The 22,587-nt window shown below is 35.8% G+C and overlaps 1 protein-coding gene across 2 annotated transcripts in view; it reads right to left on the reverse strand.

Annotated features, from left to right (window-relative positions):
• Nucleotides 1-3,042: 3,042 nt before the first annotated feature.
• Nucleotides 3,043-22,587, reverse strand: part of LOC149781264 (uncharacterized) — a 111,283-nt gene continuing 91,738 nt past the window's right edge. For both annotated transcript variants that reach the window (XM_089935351.1, XM_089935350.1), the window contains exons 12-14: nt 22,050-22,385; nt 17,301-17,324; nt 3,043-15,195 (exon numbers count right to left, since the gene is read on the reverse strand). In XM_089935351.1, the coding sequence (XP_089791477.1) occupies nt 13,733-15,195; nt 17,301-17,324; nt 22,050-22,385 (1,823 nt within the window). In that variant the 3' untranslated portion in view covers nt 3,043-13,732. The remainder of the gene's footprint in view (nt 15,196-17,300; nt 17,325-22,049; nt 22,386-22,587) is intronic.

Below are 22,587 nucleotides of genomic sequence, written 5' to 3' on the forward strand. Positions count from 1 at the left end.
CTATTTTTGTAAACTATTATCAAGTTAGCATTATGTTTTTCAGATTATTTTCGAGCTACTTTCAAGCTATCTCTTAAATGAGTAATTATGGTTACTGCCCTTCTAAAGTAGCTATCTCCTGGTTTTCTTGACTTTGAGATTAAAGAACTTATTTGATTATCTCCCTTGCTTCACTTGCCTTTTTTTTATTAAAAATAATGTCTTTTAAAGGCTTTTAAGCTAGCAGTTATGCTGACATCAGTAATCAAAACCTAAAACGCACCAAATTATCTAATTATGTTGTTGTTAAGTATTATTATATCAACCCTTTCTGTAATTCGCTTAACATGTCAATTATAAGTTAATCAAGGTTGTTTTCCCCTGCAATTATTGCTTATGACAAATACTAATGTTAGCTGATCTGCAAAACATAAATGTTTTCTAAGTTTGTTTTGATACCTTTTATTCAATTCAATATCAGTTAAGTGTTTACCAGTTATTTAGTTGTATGTTCCACTTGCAACAGTAAGTTTTAATTCATGCTTGTTAGATTTCTATTATTTGTACTTTTCCGACGCAGCCTTCCGTCCCCGTTATATTTTGTATAAAGTCTATACAAATCCCCTCATTCATTTTCAAGCTGATTTTGATTCATTTATGAAGAACAAAATGGGTAATGGTTGGAAAGGGATTACATAACATAATCAAGTCGATACTACTTAAGACCAACATACACAAATAATACTACCGAAGATCTTGCTAAACAGACATATAGAAGAATTACCTCCTGTTCCTGTACTATCGGTATTTAATCAGCTAAACCGTTTCCGCGCACTACATAGTTAATGGTTAATTATTACTAATAATTGGTCATCCATGGATCAGAGACAGTTGAAATTAATTATAATCTAATCAAACGTTATTTACATATTTTAGAAAAGGTACTACCAAGAACAAGTTTAAACTAAGATCCAAAGTTCTACAAAGGATGACACACATATAATAATAGCACCTGCCTCTATCGCTGGACACTGAAGTGAAAATGTTCTGCTAAAAATAAATTAGAATCGAGAAAAGGTATAAATGCAGAAACAAACTAGTCGTTCATTACCTCTTGAAATATTGCTAATAGGTAAGTCACTTTTTCAACAACTTTGGCCTTATACAAGTTCAACGTGTTTACCATAATGGAATGGGAATAGAGAGATGGTTCATCTGTTTAAATCGTATTCTATGCTCCATCACTCCCAAAGACATTCAGCTACATCTATCGTAAAGAAATACTAAGTGCAGACCAAGCAAGAATTCGGCTTTTACATTGACTCCTTCACTTCAAAGTAACCATCAGAACAATGTTTCTGCATCCAAAATGTCACTAATAGCTTTGCAATAAACAACAAGTTTTATCTTCACAGATACGTCGTTAGTTTCTTATATCATTATTGCAACATTTTCACTTTCTTTAATTTTTTGTTTTAAATTATCTATGTCAGCAGGTCTTACATTAGCACAGCTAGATAGATGGATTGATGCACAGACAGATGGATGGATGGATAGATGGATGGATGGATATCTACAGCACGCTCCTTTATACCACGAATTCGGATATAACACGGATATGGCGTGGTTCCCAAATATTTTTACATATATTTTTCTTCTACGACAAAAATTGTACTTTCTTAAAAGTACGTGTAAAATGTTTATTTATTTTATCACACTGTAATCCTTATCTATTCACGTCATTATAAAAAATTGAATTACAACTATAACAACATTTTTTGAGTGGTTTGTGTATAAATCTTAATTTTCTAATTGCTAAATGCGATCTACATAATTTATGTGGAATAAGTCCATGTGCGAAAAAGTGTGTGAATTCTTTGTGCAATTTTTTAATTAACAAAAACAGCTTAAAATAGCTGAAATAGTATTCTGCTGGCCCGGGGTAAAGTCTTGAGGGTAAAAAAACCAGCCAGGACCTAGGAGTTAAACACTACTTGCAATGATGTCTGTGTTGCAAATCATGGAATTATATTCCTTGATCGCAACAGGTGTCAATTTATTTTTTTTTTTTTCGGGGGGGGGGGGGGGGGGGCAACCATAGCTACTCAGCTGAGACATCGACGCTTTCAAAGGGACCATGTTGTTGTCTCTGCACCTGTCCATGAAAACCCGCCGCTTCGTATCGTAAGCCTTCAAACAATAGGGCTTTCTTGCTCATGCGATTCTCTCAAACATGGAAGGCTGAAACGGTTCTACTCAAGATTCTCCTGATCTGAGCCATGCGTGGAGAAATTAGTTGGGCAAGTGGGGTTGTTCCAGTAGATTGAATTTCACATGAATTTACCTGGGCATATCTATTGTTGGGCCTAGCATATCTTTCACCTTGGGCTTGTGCCGTCTGAGAGGGGATACAACAACTATTCTTCTAGTCTGGTTCCTCATTTTTTGAATGCCTCGGTATCAGAACAGATGGAGTGGTGGGTAGCCTCAACTGACTGCCAGAGCATCTACGGACCAGGTCTTTGGATTCTGAATGAGATGAAGGTGGCCAGCTTTTGTTTCCACGGTGTTATCCGATGTTCCCAAAGAGGGCAATTCCGCTAAAAAGATGAAAGTGACCAGTGACCGCGCCGTATGCAGAAACTGGTCCCTTCTTGACAGAGAATCAGCAAAAACATTTTTTTGTAGAAATGTGTCTTACCTGGACCGATATTCTGCGACGGAACGTTAACTTTATAAATAAAGGAACAAATATTAAAATCACAGATATGATTATCAAACCTTGCATAACATTACATCACCCATTTAAAGGACTGATACAATTAACGAAGACCAAGAATGATTCATATAAGCAGTGCAGGACCCGGACGATGTTCATGCTGTATTTGCGAGGTAGACGCAAGTATTATTCAATATCAACGGCGAAACGAGAATATTTGTTGAGGGTTCGCATTTCATTCGAAACGACCAAATGTTAATCGGGGTTGTGTTATATCCAAGGTAGAGATCTGGGAACATAGAAACCAAAGCAATCGGCAGACAGACACGATAACAAAAATGATATAACTTTTGTTTTAAAAATGTTTATTTTATTATCACGCATTTCAATATCAAAACAAGTGATTGATTTCACTGACACAAATGAAATATTAAAGTAGGTCTGAAGGGGTATCAGCGGTATAACCATATATACATGTAAATGATCCAAGTACAAAATGTTACAGCAAAAATAACGTGAACGACACACGGCCTCGTCGGCCATGTTTGACATGGTGCTCTACCATCGATGTGGGCACTAGTACGGTATGATTAACTTCGAAGATTATTAACCAGTAGGTATCGAGGACTTCAAACTTTGCTTAACATATATGTAGTCTTTAACTAAACTTAATTTACAAAAATCACGAACGTTGTATCATACGTACAATATCTGACCGCTAACCTTTAAATCTCAAAATCATGTAATGTTTGAGCGAATCTGAAAAGATTTGAAACCAAGTCCTCTTAATTAAATTTAGTCAAATTCTGTTCAGCACTCTTTTTAAGAGGGTGTCGAAATATTTACATTATTGTATTAAAATGGTGGTCTGTGATCTGATACCGGATTGGAATTAATTAAATTGAAATCCTTACCGCCTTAATGATTACTGTACAATTTAGTAATATTCCGTGGAAATAGAACATCACGATGTTCTCATGAACATTTATCTAATTGGAGAAATATCCCCATTCTTAATATTTCAAAAATATGTATGACTTATGACCTAGAAACGGATACTATTTTAATTTTGTGTATTTTCCACAATAGGGAAAGTTGCCTAAAATTTAACGAAGCAGAAAATGCTCAATTACAATATCATTAGAAATTCTAATGGTTGACATACGTGAATAAATTGCTATTGCATGATTAATGAATATAAGGAATAATAATAATCTTGCTTTAATAGGTGGCACAAGTTCCTGTTTGTATGCCTGTAATTTACATTTTTAACGTAGCTTTTAACACTTGTAGGCATATCGCTACGATGCTGTGTGACAGTTTATAGTGATGTCCAGCACTGGGGCTTCATGCCGCAGACATGTAGCATTATGTCCCACCCAGTCATCTTATCCTGACACCAGGCTGACCAGTCGTAGAACTAACCTCTTAATGCTGAGTGCTGTTAGTACCATTTTTATAAATCTTTGGTATTCCTCGGCTGGGGTTTGAACCCGCGACCTCCCGCATCCGAGGCGGATGCTCTAACACAAGTTGCTGATGAACTAAATTGAATTCATTAGATACACATTAAATTTGTTAAAATCTATGATTTTTACTTTAACAGTTGAAAGAAAAGAATTCATTTATGCATTTAAAAATAAATCCAGAAATTTATCCAGATGGTGGAAATAAACAAACTCATGGCTGTTTTCCCCTTTACATGTAACATTTGATCATTACAATAAAAAATTCATAATAATAGTCTTAGTAAGGGGAAACCCCCTCTCCCTTGAAAATAGAAATACACGGCATATTTAAATAAATGATACACAGGGGTAGAACAATTCATTGCCCATCAAAATATTAATGACAGGCAACATTGTGATCCAGCAGAAAAGCCCAGTCTGGCCACATGAGGTACCAACAAATGTTAAAAATTACAATGTAATTTATATATTTTCCAGTGACAAGCGCGGCGATTAGTGTCCCTCGTGGTACTTTCAGCATTGTGCTTGTTTTATCTCCATACATGTACATGTAGTTGAATGTTAGGTGATTGCTGTTGGTAAGAGGCAACACTACCGTATATACCGCTTTTGAGTTCAACTGCAATCTACACAGGCATAATGCACTGGCAGATCTGGTTCTGTGCAGTTTGCTAGGAGTAATCAGTAGAACAAACAATATAGACCCTAATTTGCAAGCACATTGTGCTACAACAGATCAGAATCTTAGTTATTTGCAATTTGACTGGACATTTAAGCGAATATGTATGGTAATCCTTATGTGTCAGTTATTTGTTTAAGCAACCACAGCCAAACTATCAGTCACTCAGGGAAAGCCCATAAACTAATATTAATTGTGAATTTTCTTTTTTTTCCCAGAAAAAAACCCAAATGAAGCAGTATCTTTCTTCTGACCTTGAAGCTTATGATAAGTATCACTGGTTTTGATTGGCCAGTTAAAAAAAGGATGCCCCTGTTGGCTATAACTTTAAAAGACCAAACCAATCATAATTGTTGTTGCATATTATACTGGATCATGACTAAACAAAGGTCCCTGGAGGATTATTTCCAGTTCCTGACAGTTTAGTTATAGGATTCAAAATAACAATAGATTAATGATAAAATGAAAAATTATTATGTTACATCAGAAAAGCAAAATATGGAAACGGCTGTGGTCAATGGTGGCCAGCTGATGGTCAACATGATGGCATAAAATATTAAATTGTCTTTATATAGAGGAAAATATTAAATGTGTAAACTTGCATGACACATTAGCAGTACTGATGTGCAATTAGGACTAACTAGCTGTGTCATAAAAGTTGTTGAATAATTCTATTAGAGCAACCTTGTGGACAACTGCAACAATTTAATAGGCAACCAGACAAATCTACTGGGCAACAGGAGTTTCAAAAGTGGTTGCCCAAAAAAAAACATGTATTTTCAAAAAATTTCTACCCATAAGAAACAAAAGTATACATGTAAATAACTGTACATTCTGCTACATTTTGGTCTAACACCATTTATTCATAACCAATGTTAATAAACATACTATATATATATATATATATACATATATATATATATATATATATATATATATATATATATACACACATACACACACACATTTGACACAAACGCTTGTTTGACACACTTATCTTTTCTATCTTTGACAGAAGTTCAAGGAATAAGTCCGGAATCCATGATAGAAAAGGGGGAGCAACTCCATTAAAATGTAGCTGAAATGTATACAAAAGTTGCAACACCTTCAAAGTGTCAATTGCAGTAGTTAACAAACATGTTCAAGCTCCTACTGCCCTCATCTCCAAACAAACTTTTCCAAATTGAAACAGCTTTAACATTGGGTCAGAAACTTACAAGAAATAAAGCAACTTTTTAGCCCAGACTGTAAGGTCCTTCATATAACACAGTTCATTTCATATGGCAGTAGGTATGGACAGGGATCCAAGTCACAATATGTAAGTAACACTATCTATATTTTAGTAATTATACGAATATTGTTTTCTGAAATTTTCAACATTGTCGTTTACTACAATAGTGTAAAGAAGTTTTAACCCTGAAAACTTGATTAAAGTAAAGTTATTAGCTTCAGATCTATTTCTTTGCAGTCAATTACTTTATTGATACAAACTCATTTAAAAATTTGCCAATGTATGATCAAGCCTGCCAAATTTCAAATGTGAAGAACAAACTTTAAAAACATAACTATGAATACACAAAATGAAAAAGACTTAAGGGCAAATGAATGTAGCAGGCATTTTCCGTAATTAATGGTTTTACACTGTACATCTTTATTATAGCAAACAAAATATATTTAAATTGTTTGTTAAGTAAATAAATATATTTTACCCGTAAACATACAGAACACAAAAGTGTTGTTTCTTCTTTTCATTCTGGTTTGTTATTTATGAGTGAGTTTTAATTTGATATTCAAAAGTAGTTTTGGAGATGAAGGTAGCTACGAAACATATCCATATTACTGAAATTACAAAGCAGGTCTTACATCCAGCATGGTGAAAGTTCATGAAATTCTAAGGAAAAAGGACTGTTACATATATCATTATCAGAAAAAATCACATACAGGTGTACTTAAAATATTATATTACATGTAGTACAAGTATCATTTGTGGCCAGAGAAAATGGAACCAACTTGTAACAAAAATGCCGCATGCAAAAAAATTAAAATCATCTTGTAGCAAGAATGCCGCATATTGAAAATGGGACCAACTTGTAGCCAGCATGCCAAATACTGAAAATGGAACCAACTTGTAGCAAGAGATCCATGTACTGAAAATGGAACCAACTTGTAGTCAGAGTGCAGAATACTGAAAATGGAACCAACCTGTAGTCAGAATGCAGATTACTGAAAATGGAACCAACTTGTAGCCAGAGTACCATATACTGAAAATGGGACCACCTTGTAGCCAGAAATCCAAATACTGAAAATGAGACCAACTTGTAGCAAGAATGTCACATTTTGAAAATGGGACCAACTTGTAGCAAGAATGTCACATTTTGAAAATGGGACCAACTTGTAGCCAGAGTGCCAAATGATGAAAATGGAACAAACTTGTACCAAGCAAGTCATGTACTGAAAATGGACCTGACTTGTAGCCAGAGTGCTAAATAATGAGAATAAGACCAGAGTATACTGCAAGACTTTCTAAAAGAGGGACTACTGTAAAGTTTCTTCTGAATGACCAAGGAAGAGCAATAGCTGTTGAAACTTCACAAAAAAAGGATAGTAACCACTACAAAGACTGAATGGAAAAAGAATGAAGTGAAAATGAACAAGGAACTCTGTATGTACTCTACTCCAACAAATGGACAACTCTTTGAGCTGCAGATACTGCAAGAATCAAGTTTCATGATTTTGAAAATATTAATCTCAAAATTACATTCTGGAATAAAAAATATATCTGACATCTAATATAAGAGAATTTGAAATGGAATATGATAAAAACCAACAAGAAATGTGGTCATGGAACTTGGCTGCCCCATGACAGTGCCTGAGGTATTTCCTGAACAACAACAAAACTAAAAGAAAGTGTAATGGATGGATGGACAAAGGTAATGCTAATTATCCCACCTTTGCCATCTGAATCATAAAAGTTATTTATTGATCAGTATCATATGTATAAATTTCAGACCAGGATTATTTCAGTCCAAATCTGGTCAAATTCTGTTGATTGGTTTTGAAGATGTTTAAAGGTTTTTCAATTTTTTCAAATCTGTAATAGTGGCCACATTTTCATACATCATTTGACAACAAGTTTAATACTCTTCATGTGAGGAAGATTTCTGTAAAATCTGGCCAAATTCAACTGAGCAGTTTTTGAGAAAATGTCATTTAAAGGTTTATCAACTTTTAGTAATAGTGGCTATATTTGAGGGCAGGCTAGCATCATTCGGTGATATTCGAAACACCAACATGACTTTATGCTTCCTGCCCAGTTTGGCAGAATCAACCTTGTGATTTTTTAGAAGAAAATGTTAATTGTCTCACGCCTGATTTATGACAGGTGCAGTTTTGCATGGTCCTACCACAGACTTGCCTGATCTTATAGCGATGAAAGCTAAACATCACTGCATCATATGAACAGATCTCTCACCAGTGAGAGCCCATGCTTCCTTACAGTCAGTTTTATGGTACTGGACTCTTGTTTTAAAAAATGACAACAATTTTCTATAAACTGGACACTTTGTTTTTGACAGAATGTCATAGCCTTCCATTTTCAAAATTTTATAGAAAACTCTGTATGGAAAATCTTTTACTCATTTAACAATAACAATTTTTGTTGCAACTGCAACCCCTGTAATTATGTGCAAGTCAACTCTTCAAAACACACCAAAAAAAATATTACAAAAGGTTTCAAATAGCTATTTTTTCTATGATACACAAAGAATGACTCCCTTATGATAAGCCCAGAATGCTAGCCTTCTACGATTAGTCCATATGTACACTATTATTATATGTAACACTGAAGTATAAACTGCATAGCTGGACTTGATGATTTTTATAGTGTCTTCTTTAGAGGCAAGAATAAGAAAGAAAAATGAAAACTGGAAACACCTAGTGTTAATGCTCAATTGTACAGACCATTACCATGTCACTTTCACTCAACATATAAATCTCTCATTCACACTCAAGTCTGGTTGAAAAATACTTGCTTAAAACCAGAAACGATTTCATAAATAAAAGTTAAAATAATTTTTTGCAAGTCAAATATGGGCTCATTATGTATCCATCACCGGTAAAATTATGATAGGTAAGCATACATGAATATTTAAAAACTACATGGAAAGGAAGAAAACTGTCCTTCCTTGGATGAACCTCAGCAGCAGTGTCAGCTTCACTGTAAAGAACACGCTATTCGCTTTCATTGGGCCTCCGTCATCAGGCACTGAGAGGATCCTTGCTCTCTGGGTGTCAACATCCTCGGGCCCAGCTAACACCTTCAGCGTGTACGCCCCAACCCTCTGCTCCACCCACAAGGAGAAAGACATGTCTGTGAGGCTCTGGATCAAGCAATTTCCAGTATCCCCAACAGTTATGGCCTTTACCTACTAGGAGACTTCAATGCTAGGGTGAGAGCTGACCACGTGGCCTGGCCCACCTGCCTCAGCCCTCACGGAAGGGGTAAGATCAACGAGAACAATAAGCTACTGCTGGAGATGTGCTGCTCCCACAGCCTATGTGTGACCAATACCTTCTTCAAATGCAAGGAGATCCATCAGGTGTCATGGAGACACCTATGTTCCTGCCACTGGCACCAGGTAGACCTCATCATCACCAGGCATTTGAAACTGGCCAGTGTCTTCCTACCAGCTACTACAGTGCCGACTGTGACACTGACCATGCCCTCATGGCCAGCAAGGTGCAAATAATACCCAAGAAGCTGAACCACACCAAGAAGGGTCACTCATGCATCAACACTTGCTGTGCAAGCAACCCAGAGAAGACATAGCAGTTCATCAGCACAATGCAAGAGGCTCTCACCAAAGACACACCTGATGACATCATGGACTCCAAATGGTCCCACCTCTGTGATTCTGTGTACAATTCAGCCATCACTGCCTACGGGAAGAAGGAGTGCAAATATGCCGACTGGTATGAGGCCAACTGGGAGAAGATGGGTCCTGTGACTGAGGTGAAGAGTAAAGCCCTCCTGGCATACAAGGCTGCACCAAGCTCTAGTACACAACAAGCCTTCAGGACTGCCAGGAACAATGCCCAGCAGACTACTTGCCACTGCTCCATTAATTCCAAGGTGAACGGCAGGATTGCCAAGGAACCAGTAGTTATGGCCAGACTGAACCAGAGGGTCTGGAATGACCCCAACTTTACTGAGAAGACCAAACTGTGTGTCGACCAGGCCTGTGTGCTCAGCACACTCCTCTACAGCAGCGAGGCATGGACCACCTATGCAAGCCATGAGAGGAAACTCAACAGCTTCCACCTTAGATGCATGCAGCACATTCTGTACATCCAGTGGTAGGACAAAGTACCCAACACAGAGGTTCTGGAACGCGCCAACATGAACAGCATATTCTCCATTCTCAGCGAGAGGCACCTTTGCTGGCTTGGCCATGTCAAGAGAATGGACCCAGGTCGCATTCCTAAGGACGTGCTATAAGGCAAGCTAGCAGAAGGTGCACGACTGACTGGATGGCCACATCTGCGTTACAAAGATGTCTGCACGAAAAGACATGAAGAAAGCCAACATCAACATCAACGACTAGGTGAGGTGTGCGGACGACTGCTCCACCTGGCACCTAGCTGTCAGACAGGGTGTTCGGAAAGCCGAGGAAGCGAGAAACACAAACCTCACTGCAAAGAGAGCCAGAAGGAAGGCGAAACAACAACAGCCTCAACAAGCATTGATGTTCACCTGCAGCAAGTACAACAGAGACTGTCATTTTAGGATCGGGCTCTTCAGCCATTCGCAAAGGTGCAGATAGGACACCTAACTTTAAGTTACATCATCGTATCCCGAAGATGGATGGCTGCTGAGAGAGGTGAAAGATATTTGTTTGCTTTTGAATAAAAGTTCCTTTAATGGTTATTTCTTCTTATTATAATTGCTTCAAAATAATTATTGATAAAATCAAGTTTTTACCTGTTAAAGATAAAAAGTAACCTTTTAAAGCCAAGAAAGTCATTCTTCCAATTTTGATTAAAATAACACTGACTGCATTATGCAGTTGCAATAACTGTTGCTACTGACAACAAAATTCACCAATAACTTCTCTTTCACTAGCATAATACATTAGTATTCAATTGTTTATATTAACCATTCAAAAAAGAATGTAACAGCCGTTGGACAAATATGGTGGCGATTTCTGTTAGTCTAAATAAGTGCCATTGTCTCAACATATCAACAGCATGGGCATATGTCATTATCCATAGCTGTCCATTTTGTCCCATTAATGTCTGTCATCAAACTTTCTCTCACTAACATCAGAACATATGCAATGCATACATGCCAGCCCATGGTGAGGAAAAAGTGTAATCCAAGTGGGCAAAAAGAGTAAAATAATAATCCACATATAACATGATAAAAATTCAATGATCATATGTACAAAATGACATCAAATTACTGCTTCAAACTTTCATATATAGCACTATGAGCTTTAAAAAGCAACAGACTCTCAAACTGCATTTCAAAACACTTTGTACCAGCCAAGATTATGAAAGTTTTGAACACCAGTAGGGCAGTAAGTGATGGGTTACGGAACCTGGATCTGAATTCAGTTGTGTTTTTTTGTTAGCAATACAAAACAATCTTTCACAGTCAGCATTAGAATGATAAAAAATCAATATTCCTCTCATAACCTGACAAGGGAGAGGAAATATTTATCTTCCAATTATTGTTTTTTAGCTGGGAAGTAAGGTGCCATTGGACATCAACTCTGTTTGCATGAAATACATTATCAGTTAGAATGCCAACTTGATACGTCAGTTGCTCTTCTAATTTACTAGCAGGCTTTCCTGTGGCAAGGTGCATCATATGACAGGGACAAACTGATATGTACACTGATGGAGACAATTTTCAAAATATATAATGCAACTCCTTTATGAACTTATCTTTATTCAAAGCATTATTAAGCAAATAAAAATATTTTCTCTCAAGGAATCTACTGTTAATTCTGGTAATGAAAGAACACTCTGACTGTGCCCTTTTCATTGTCAAAGTCTCTTACACAGAATGGGTACAACCTTTTTGTCATAATCACTGCTCCTGTCTGTTGCAATACTAAACAGCTAAATTTTCATGACTTCTGCAATTTTAAGTGAATTATCTTCTTCTAAATACCTAAATATATTAGATGATTTTATTCTTGCACATGCGAATTTTCAGCAATTCTGAAATCAGAAAACATTCGTTTCAACAAATTAAAGTGTCTACTGCTAGGGGTAGTCCATGTTCCATTAAGAACTCTGTAAATAACACCTCAGGATTTATAAAACTCATGTCCACAATTTAGTTCTGATGTAAAAAAAAGAAGTTACCTTAGTATTGGAGTTAGTAAAACAAGTTAATTCAAGGTTTTTCTGTTTTACCACCATGACCAATATTAAAAACCATCACAATCAGCCTGCAATGGGTGTGAAGCTGCCCTAAAATGGAATGCTGTATTGTGTAATTGTTTTCATTTTTGAATCGGTTTTTCATCTTTTTATAATCCCTCTGAAGTTATTTGAAAAACATTTTTGCTCTAACACATGCATCAAAAAGAATATTTTTAGCACTAAATACCATCAGACTGGTTCTGTACCAGATTTGAATTAGAACAAAGACTCTGCAAGCAAAGATTAAAAGTTGGAAAACCAATCCGTTGTCTCCTAAGCCACACAGCTGCTATAAATAGAAACTGAGGTCAAAAGTTGAAAGTAGAAACCAGCGTGTTTCTTGGAAATAGGGCAGCTGTTATAAACAGAACATAATACTGTCAGGAAAGTGCATGCACATCTACGGGCAAGTGTACTTTTATGTCGTAGTTATGTACAAGCCATCTTTTCTAGAATATGGTCTGAAAGATCATTAGGATGTTAATAAAAATGAGAAAACAAATTATTAATTTTTGGGGATATACTGAAAACACGTAATCTGCATTTATGCGTAAGGTGTAAATGTAGTGAAAAAAATCATAATGATTAAGCCAAAAGCGTAATGGTTGGCATGCATGGCAATGATCAAAACGAAATTTTATATCTGACATTACATTAAGACTTAGGTCAATTCTGATCATGCATACTTTGGGACAAAAGTTAATGTAGTTATGGACACTATTTGACTTCCAATTACCATATATGCATGTTCACACATTATGCCCAACTGCACAGACCCAGCTCTGCCAGTGCATAATATGCCAATTGTGGCCAATGCGATTTCTTAGGAATAATCAGTAGAGCAAACACAGACCTTGTTCTGTCTGCACATGATGTGATGGAAGATCAGGGTTTATGCTGCCTGCTGTTTGACTTGACCTTTAAGTGTGTACATACAGTACATCATATTAGTGGTGGTATCTGTGTTCTACAGAAATATAACTTTGATTAAAGAATTCTTTTTATCGTCATCGAAAGAAGAAAGCAACATATATTACTAACCATATTAAAAAAATAAACCCTAATTTTTTGTAGAGTGAACATCATGAAATGAAATAATTAATTTTGTATTTACCCTTAAAGCTCACTACATGATGGTTTGGTTCTGTTGGTTTTACACAATTTTTCTGCAAAGGAATGGATATACATGGTGGCCAGTACAATTCATGGAGGAGGGAAAATCTAGGAAAATCCCAGGGAAACCACCAAACCAGAGGAAGTTAGTGGCATGCATTCTCACATATCCCTGTTGGCCAAGCTGAGACTGGAACCAACATGGCTGATAGTGAGATGTCAGAGAACCGTAAAGGCAATGCCTCAGATCACTCGGCCACACAAGTTTCCTCCCAATACAGTATTTATGTATATGCACAAACAGATTTTCACTACTAGTCTAACTGAAAAGATTTTCTGTCACCTGTCCTGTAAATTTTGGATAGCCTGTTCTTCAATGTCAATGCCTGACTCATCAGAATTTACACTTAGGGAGCTTGAATTGAATTCATTATGTACATCAATCTGACCCCTACTGGGTTCTTGCAGCTCCCTGTTTAGTTCGGCATCTCCATTTGAACATACTCCCTCGTCCTCACTATGTGAGGATCTCTGATCTGATGAACTCTCATCCACAACAGGATCTGTATCACTGACGAAGTCCTCAGCCTCTTTCTCAACTTCCTCCTGGCAACTTTTACTGTCCCTAAAACCACCATCCTTTCCAACATTCTCAAGACTTTTTGTCGCCTTATTTACATCCTCTTTATTCTGTAAGGAACGATATGAGTCACTAGTTTCTTCAGTGTCTAATTTGCTCTTTGCAGCACTGTTTAATTTGTTTTCCTCATGTTCCAGTTCTGATGAACTCTCATCCACAACAGGATCTGTATCACTGAAGAAGTTATTGCCCTCTTTCTTTATTTCCTTCAAAGAACTTTTACTGTCCTGAAAACTACCATCCTTTCCACTGTCTTCAACACCTTTTGTCTCCATTTGCATGACATTGTCCTCTTTGTCTTGTAAGGAATTATAGGAGTTACTAGTACTAGTTTCTTCAGTGTCTAATATGCTCCTTGCAGTACTGTTTAATTTGCTTTCCTCATGTTCCAGATCTGATGAAAAGGACCGGACTTGATCATCATTATGTAATGGAACATTTCTTAGATTAATCTCTTTATGTGAGGCATTTGCTCCCATTGCATGAAAATCCTTCCTTGATGTCTTTCCTTGAACCTCATCAGAACTATTCTCTGCTGTATCAGACGGGCTACCAGGATATACCAAGCCTACACAAATATCTCTGAGCTTTTCCTGGTCTTCAGCTATGTTAACTTTACAACCAATTTTCTCTGGATCATCTTCACAATCAGAATCCTGTCTTTCCAGTTCATTTCTGTCTCTCTCCAGAGTTGAGCGTAACAATGTTTTTGGGTCTGTTTCTTCTGACTGTTGACGTTCTTTAACTTCAGTTTCAAATACTTGTCTTGGTTCCATTGTCCTATTTACTTGATGGTGCGAAGGCACTGAAGCCCCATCTGGTCCTCCTCGACTCTGACTGGCCATCATCTGGATCTGAGATCCATTCCTTGTTGCAGATCTCAAACCACCTGTTCTTCTGGGCCCAGTATTTTCCATTTGTGTGTGACTTGCTATGCTCATTGGATTGGTACTGTAAGAAAAACTTGGGGGAGCATCTTCGCAACAGCTGCTTAAAGAAGGATTACTGGACTCTAGAGATTCATCCCTGTTTGATGCACCCCCAGCAAAGTGGACCACACCATAGGCCATGGATATGTCAGTAGATGAGTCAGCTGATATACTATCATCGTTTTCCACTGTTACTTCATCTTGTCTCTGGCTCCGAGTTTCTTGTCTCATAGCTTAAAAATGAAGGAAAAAAGATACATATCAGACATGTACTCAAAACTGTATTATTAATTGCAGAAGTCCAACAAAATTGTAATGGCATTTTCAAGAATTAAAGAAAGCAGCTACAATTAATGTGCTAGTGTACAATTAACAACAATACTAGTTTCAGTTTTTTACATACCCATACTGGCCGAGCTGAGACTCAAACTAATGTGGACATAGGTGAGATTGTAGTGTTCATTAAGGGTACCGTTACGACAACCATCGCCCTTTAAGTGACAGTAATCTAGACATTCACCCTTTTGACCCTAATATTGATAAGGTTCTTTCTTACCTCAAGTGCAAGCCATCAACAAAATCTGATAACTGTAAATGGTGGGGAACTCAAGCTACTGTCTGGAAGCAAACATTTTTGTCAATGAAGAGCTCAATGGAACATTTTCTCATCACAATACAATAGTCCTTCTAAGGGACTGAGGATCCACTGGCCCAAAGGAATGACCTGACTCCAAGATAAGAACACTGCTCCTTGTTAAAACTGTTTCTGATATTCTTGAGCAATAAAAAGATTTTCAAGGTGGTGGCCATAATGGTTGTTGGACTGGCATCATTTTCATTTAGAACCAACTAGACATCATATAAAGTCTTGTGATAAGACCATCTACTCATATGGAGTAGCAATGACAATATTTTCAATATGGCCACCATAGTGTCTGTATTAGATATTAAATTGGTATTATTTTGATCTTCAGCTGAAAACACCACTTGTTTTTCTTTCATTTAGGAGTAGCAATGAGTAAGATTGGATCAAATAGTCTTGTGATCAAAACCTTTTCTTGATATGACCATCCATTTAAAAGGAGAAATAAAAAGAAAATATTTCCATGATGGCAGCCATATTGGATATAAGAACAAAACTGACATCATAAGAAGTCTTTTGGTAAAATCCCAAAGTTGATGTGACTTTTCATTTAAAAGAAGATGGCCATACTGGATGTCTGAGAGGCATAATTTTTATTGAGGATAAACTTGGGATTAATGAGATGAATGCAAATGGAAAATTTCAGCAATAAAGTAGAGATGACAAATGTTTTCTCATGGACAGATGATAGAAGATAAACAACAGGTCATCTCATAAGCTCTTTTGGTCCATGATAAGTTGAGCTAAAAAAAAGAAAGATGCAAACCACATGTTAGCATTACATTTTGTTCCAGAGTGACAGTGATAACAAACTTTCAATGTGGCTGCTGTGGCAGCAATATTGGATGTCAGATTGGCACCATTTTCATTTAGAACCAACAAGACATCATAAGAATTCTTTCACTGAAAACTCCATAATTTATTAACATGACCATCAGTTCAGGAGAAGTAAAATAACAAAAATTTCAAGATGGCTCCAGTGGCAGCCATTATGGATGACTGAGTGGCACCAGTTACATTCAGGATCAACCAGACTTCATACAAAGTTATAATGAATATCCTATGCTGATATGACCATCTATTGAAAAAAAAAACAGCAAGAGCAAGACTTTAAGATAGCTGTGGCCACATGGTGGTGGCGTGGTGGTTCATATTGGCACCCTATTGATTTTGACCCATCCAGAGATCATAAGATGTCTTCAGGTGAAAATTCCACATTGGTATGACTTTCTGGTCAGTCACAGTAGCAAATACAATATTTCCTAGAATGGCAGCCATACTTGGGAATCAGATTGGCACTAGTTTCATTTAAGATTGACTAGACATAATAAAAAAACCCATTCTGTTTTGTGAAATCCCATGTTCATATGAACATACATTCAGGAAATAACAATAGGAAGATTTTCAAGATGGCCACTGTAGAAGCCATACTGGATGTACGGGTGATGCCTTCAGATGATTGGTATGCAAATCCTCCAAATAGTTTTGGGGAAGCAGTGATAAGAAACCTTTGCAATCAGATAGACGGCCATGGAAAATAGGCCATCCCATAAGCTCTTCTGGTCTATGACCAGTACAGGTACAGTAATATGCATTGACCATAAGAACCAACAAAAATTCATATTCTGTCATGATGATGTTTCATTGTGTAAAGTGAGCCTTATTTACAGGGCAAAGGAAAAACTGAATACTCACGTGGAACTTTAGCTGTGGGTCGATCTGGAACAGTGAAATAGAAAATAAGGAAAAACATTGGAATAAATACAATTACTATTATGTTCTAGTCATCTTTTGACAAGGCTGTTCTGTTGTGATGCGGGCACTACTTTCATAAAAAAAATTAACATATGTTATGTAACTTACACAAAAAATGTTGCTGTGTAAAAGTATTCTAGTGCCATACCAAATGTTATTATCTCATTTTAACCAGCTTGTTACAAAGCATGTGTTTAATGCAAACATCACAGCATTATTTACAAATAATTAGCATGCAAGTTGTTACCCACACTTGATGCTTTATGAAAACTGGACCGGAAGTAAGCAAACACCCTGACAGGGGTAATTTCACCAAATCTGTATTTCAGTTGTTTCATTTGCTGTCTGCAATTTATTCATGTTTACTGAATGTTTGTCAGCAAATTTCAGACTGCTCCAGTGGCCTAGTGGTTAAAGCATTCACCTCAGATGTGGAAGGTTACAGGATCAAACCCCAGCCAAGTCGTACCAAAGGCTTTTAAAAATGGTAATAGCAACTGCCTCGCTAGGTGCTCAGCATTCAAGAGGTTAGTATTGGGAATGGTCAGCCTGGTGTCAGGATAATGTGATTGGGTGGGACATGATGCCCCAATGCTAGACTTCACTATAAACTGTCAAACTGCAGACATCAATTTGAAAGCAATATGACTGAAATGTTTTTAAAGCTATATTAAAAATCCAAATTTTACACAAACAAATATTTCATTTTATTCAAATAAAAACTGTACATGTACATTGACCAGTGATGCCATTGGAACATGCCTAATAGGAAAGAAATACTACAGTAGGTGCCATTGCATATACGTATATCTTGTTTACCAAATGACAGGCTGCTAAAACCATACCAAGAAACCTTGATTTTATTAAAACAATCCGCCATGCATGGTTTTTTATCCTATTACCACTTAACTTTATTGGTTAAATGAATCTAGAAAATAGATCATTCATAAGCTTTAGTAAGTTCAAACCAAAAAAGCGACAGGGTGAGAAAAGGCACCTCTGAAGTGAAGAGCTACCAATGTGGACAAAGGGAGCTTACTCTTGTAGCATGGTTATAAATGTGATGGCAAGATGACTCTGTGTGTTTATTATGATTATCTTTAAAATAAAAAAGTTGACCTAATCTCAAATAACATTTTAAAAAAGTGCACACTGCAAATATTTAACTTCAGAAATTGTACAATCTGAATCATAATTTTCATATGAAAATTTTACCACTTTAATGCAATGTGAACCTTCGTTATTTTGGTAAGTTACATGAAAAAAAATAATTTCACCAAAAAAATAAACGTATGAAACATTAAGCTGAGAACAATTTAATGCTAAACACAGAAATTCACATACAATCAATATGTCATGCTACCTCTGGGTTAGACAAACTTAGCAGGTGTGATTATGCAATAATCCTACTCACAGCCAGTTTGAGATTGTTACGATGTCCATTCAATCTGAATAAAATGTTATTGATATATGTGGTAAACAGGTTAATCTAGGTAATTTATTACTCACGTACTCACTGTCAAGAAATATATAATTCTAACATTTGTATTGTACATTCTGATGTGAATCAGTTGAGTAAAATCAAAACATCGAAGGCACAATGATTCTCTGTGTTATGTGTGTGATACAGATACAAAAAGATAAAGTCATGTATACAAAAAAATATCTCCTCAAAATTTAAAAAAATAGTGAAAGAATATGGATAAGAATCTTTTAATTAAAGATATAAAAATTATTATTATATGCTCATTCTTTTCCCCGTTAACTTTACATTGTTGGAATTGTTCAGTATTCCCCGATACTGAACGCACATGACAATACACATATAGCATTCACGTGAATAAAGGAACTACTTTCTATTGTAAACAAGCAATGACGCTGACACCAGCACTTTTGATTTGTAAACAAATCATATACACTCGTGTAAGAGGCTCTTTACGTTGTGGTTATTTAAATTTTTTTCTGAATGAACTAAAACATGTTTCGTAGACTGCAAAAAAAAATAAAAAAATAAAAAAAAAACCAAGCTGTTTTGGCACAATCTGTATTGATACAATGTTACGGATTTAGGCTAACTACATTATATAAAAGACGGACGATTATGTCCTTACAAATAAATACAAGTGACAAGGAATATACTGTATTCTTTATATGGTGATAAGAATGGCAAAATAATATATACTTACAGTTTTACATCCTGAATTTCCTCAAAATGTTTTTTCTTAATTCTACAAATCTGAATTACATAAGCCATGTCATAAGTTTTCAATCTGGATTACACATTTCGAAAGTGTGCTGTAATTTCTATGATAAGTGCAATTGCATCCTCCTTACTGCACTCAAAATGAAATACACATTAAATTCCATAGTGTCTTTTTGAAAATTGCAATTGAAAGACTTCATATTTTCCCACATTATGATTTCAAACATTCAATGACAGAAACAGAAACACATTTGCAGATGTAAATACGCTTCTCCCGCGCCACTTCAATCCGATGTATTTCATGTATAATTTGCACAGATGAATCCAGTCCAAAATCACAAACTTTCGTCGAATCAAAATACCAAAATATATTCACTCCAGATCAAATGGAAAAGTCGTTGCAATGCGCATTCATTCACAATATGACTGCAGATTTCAATTTTAACTAGAAACGCAATTTTCTTTCGAAAGTTATGTCGACCGTGCGACTAAGTTCAAATTTATCTCGGCGGAGCTATGTGCGCATTAATAATGATGTCATTTTGTAATGTCAAATATGCGCTTGTGTATTTAGCTTGGAATACGGCATTCATTCATTCACGTTGTTTCTTGTAGTGTATTTTGTTTATATAATTAAACCTTAGGTAGAATTAAAAAATGAGCATAATAATAAAAAGGTTACTGCATTTGTATGGGAAAATATGAACTCGTTTTGTCAGAAGAATATACTGCACTCACAAGTTCGTGCAGTATTCATTCCAAAAACTTGTTCATATTTTCCCATACAAATGCAGTAACCTATAAATACAGTATATCCTCTCAAAGACCTCACCAAACAAAAATCCCCATAAACCTGAATATTAAAGTCCTTGTGTTAAGGTTATCCTTTTTTAATTTCTAAGAAATGTTCAATCATACATGTCAATTATCACACTAAACTAAAATGTATGTATGTATGTATGTATGTATGTATGTATTTATGTATGTATGTATGTGTGTCTGTTGTCTGTCTGTCTGTATGTATGCATGTATGTATGTATGGATTAATGGAACTTCAGCACAATCTTGGCTATACAGGACCAACTAGGTGTAGGTACCCCAAAATTTGCACACACAAAGATAGAGACCAAAATGGGTAAAACCTTAAAATGCAAAGTCAAAACATTTGATATAAAACACATTCTTTAAAACGTCCAAGACCTACTCAGCTGGAACACCAACCGAGAATGTACCCAAGGGCACAAATGTGAATCTCTGGGCAAAAATGTGAATCCTAGGCCAAAAAAGTTGTCTGTATTAGTAACTTTTTATGAAATGCATAGTGTGCAGATCAGAACATTTCAACATCCCAAAACCTGGGTTTCTGATGAGGTTAATAGATGTTTTTATTAACCTTTATTTTCGGTTGGTATCACTTTCCTAGGTCAATAAAATATACCACTATATACCATCATTTGTATCACATGATACATGAATTATTTTCACTCTTGCTGCATGCACCGAGAATTTATCTTGACAGTCTGAACAGCTGAGGTACCAAACAAATCTGTAGACATCAACAAGGTATTATTGCTACACCTGTTCAGCCATGATTTAACAGAATAAAATCCTCACAAAGGATATCCCCCCCATCTTTGTAACACCTGTATAATTTTCAACAAAACAGAAAGATCATGATACTATCTTGATTGATATAAAATATTACCTTATAAACATGTAACACTATGAGGAAATGAAAATTCCTGAATGATTTTGTTGTATATATTTAACTATTTGATACACTGGAATAGAAATGTTCTGTTCCGGATCTTTTTACATAATGAGTGTATATCTTTATTTAGCTTTTTTATCATTCTAAATGTATCACATTAATTTTGTTTTCAAACTATAGGTAAGTATTATTTAACGCTTAATTGTACATTAGTTGAAGCTGTTCTCTTAAAATTTAGCAACATTCATCAGCAATACAAGTATAAAAAATGTTACAATGGCAGCTGACATTGATTTTCAACGTCAGAATGCTATAAGTGACTGAAAACAGAAGATTTGTATTTGTTGTTTATAAAAACAAAATGCCATCTGAATTTTTTAAATTATTACCTGCGGCTTTTTGGAACCATTAGTAACAACAAAACAGTCAATTCTTTATGAAGACCAGCCTACCAGAAAAGTTCAATTTATGGCTTGGAATCAAACTTAAATATAATAACCACTGAGGAGGGGCAGCTTGATTCGACCTCTGTTAACAGGTGGCATTTATATTCACTTATGTAAGTATTATTCATTCATGTAAGTATTATTCATTCATATAAGTATTATTCATTCATATAAGTATTATTCATTCATATAAGTATTATTCATTCATGTATACATGGGAAGCAGAATGTAAGTATTATTCATTCATGTATACATGGGAAGCAGAATGTAAGTATTATTCATTCAGGTAAGTATTATTCATTCTTGTATTCATGGGAAGCAGAACCTACCTGCTGAGGATATCGATCTGTTCAAGAAAGGTCTGAATGGTGAGCTGTTGCTAGCACTGGTTGGAGAAAGTGGCATGGTTGAATACTGGGGACTTTGTGGACTGCCTTCTTCACTGTGTATTCTGGGTTCCTCATTTGGTATTCTGGAATCCTCACTGCATGTTCCGCTTTCTTGATTTGGTGTTCCGTGATGTAGATCTCTGTTTGCACTGCTGGTGAGCGGAAGTACTCTTACGACCTCTTTTTGAGGTAATTTACTGATATGTTCGTCTGTCCTGTTATCTACATCACCAGTACACATTGCTTGAGGAACTGTATTTTGTGCAACATCATCTTCTGCAAAAGTTTGTGTAACAGTTAAGCTGTCATTATCTGAAACACTATTTCTTGTATTGTTACAACAATGGACTTCAACCACTTAACAGAAAACACCAAACCAATAAGTTTAATAAAATTCAACAATAATTTATACCCCTGGAATGCAAAATAAAAGTTTACAAGGAACTTACAGTATTGTGAATAAATTGCCAAACATTTC

The sequence above is a fragment of the Sinohyriopsis cumingii genome, chromosome 15, assembly GCF_028554795.1.
Source record: "Sinohyriopsis cumingii isolate HCF-2022 chromosome 15, ASM2855479v2, whole genome shotgun sequence".
Classification (NCBI taxonomy): Eukaryota; Metazoa; Mollusca; class Bivalvia; order Unionida; family Unionidae; genus Sinohyriopsis; species Sinohyriopsis cumingii.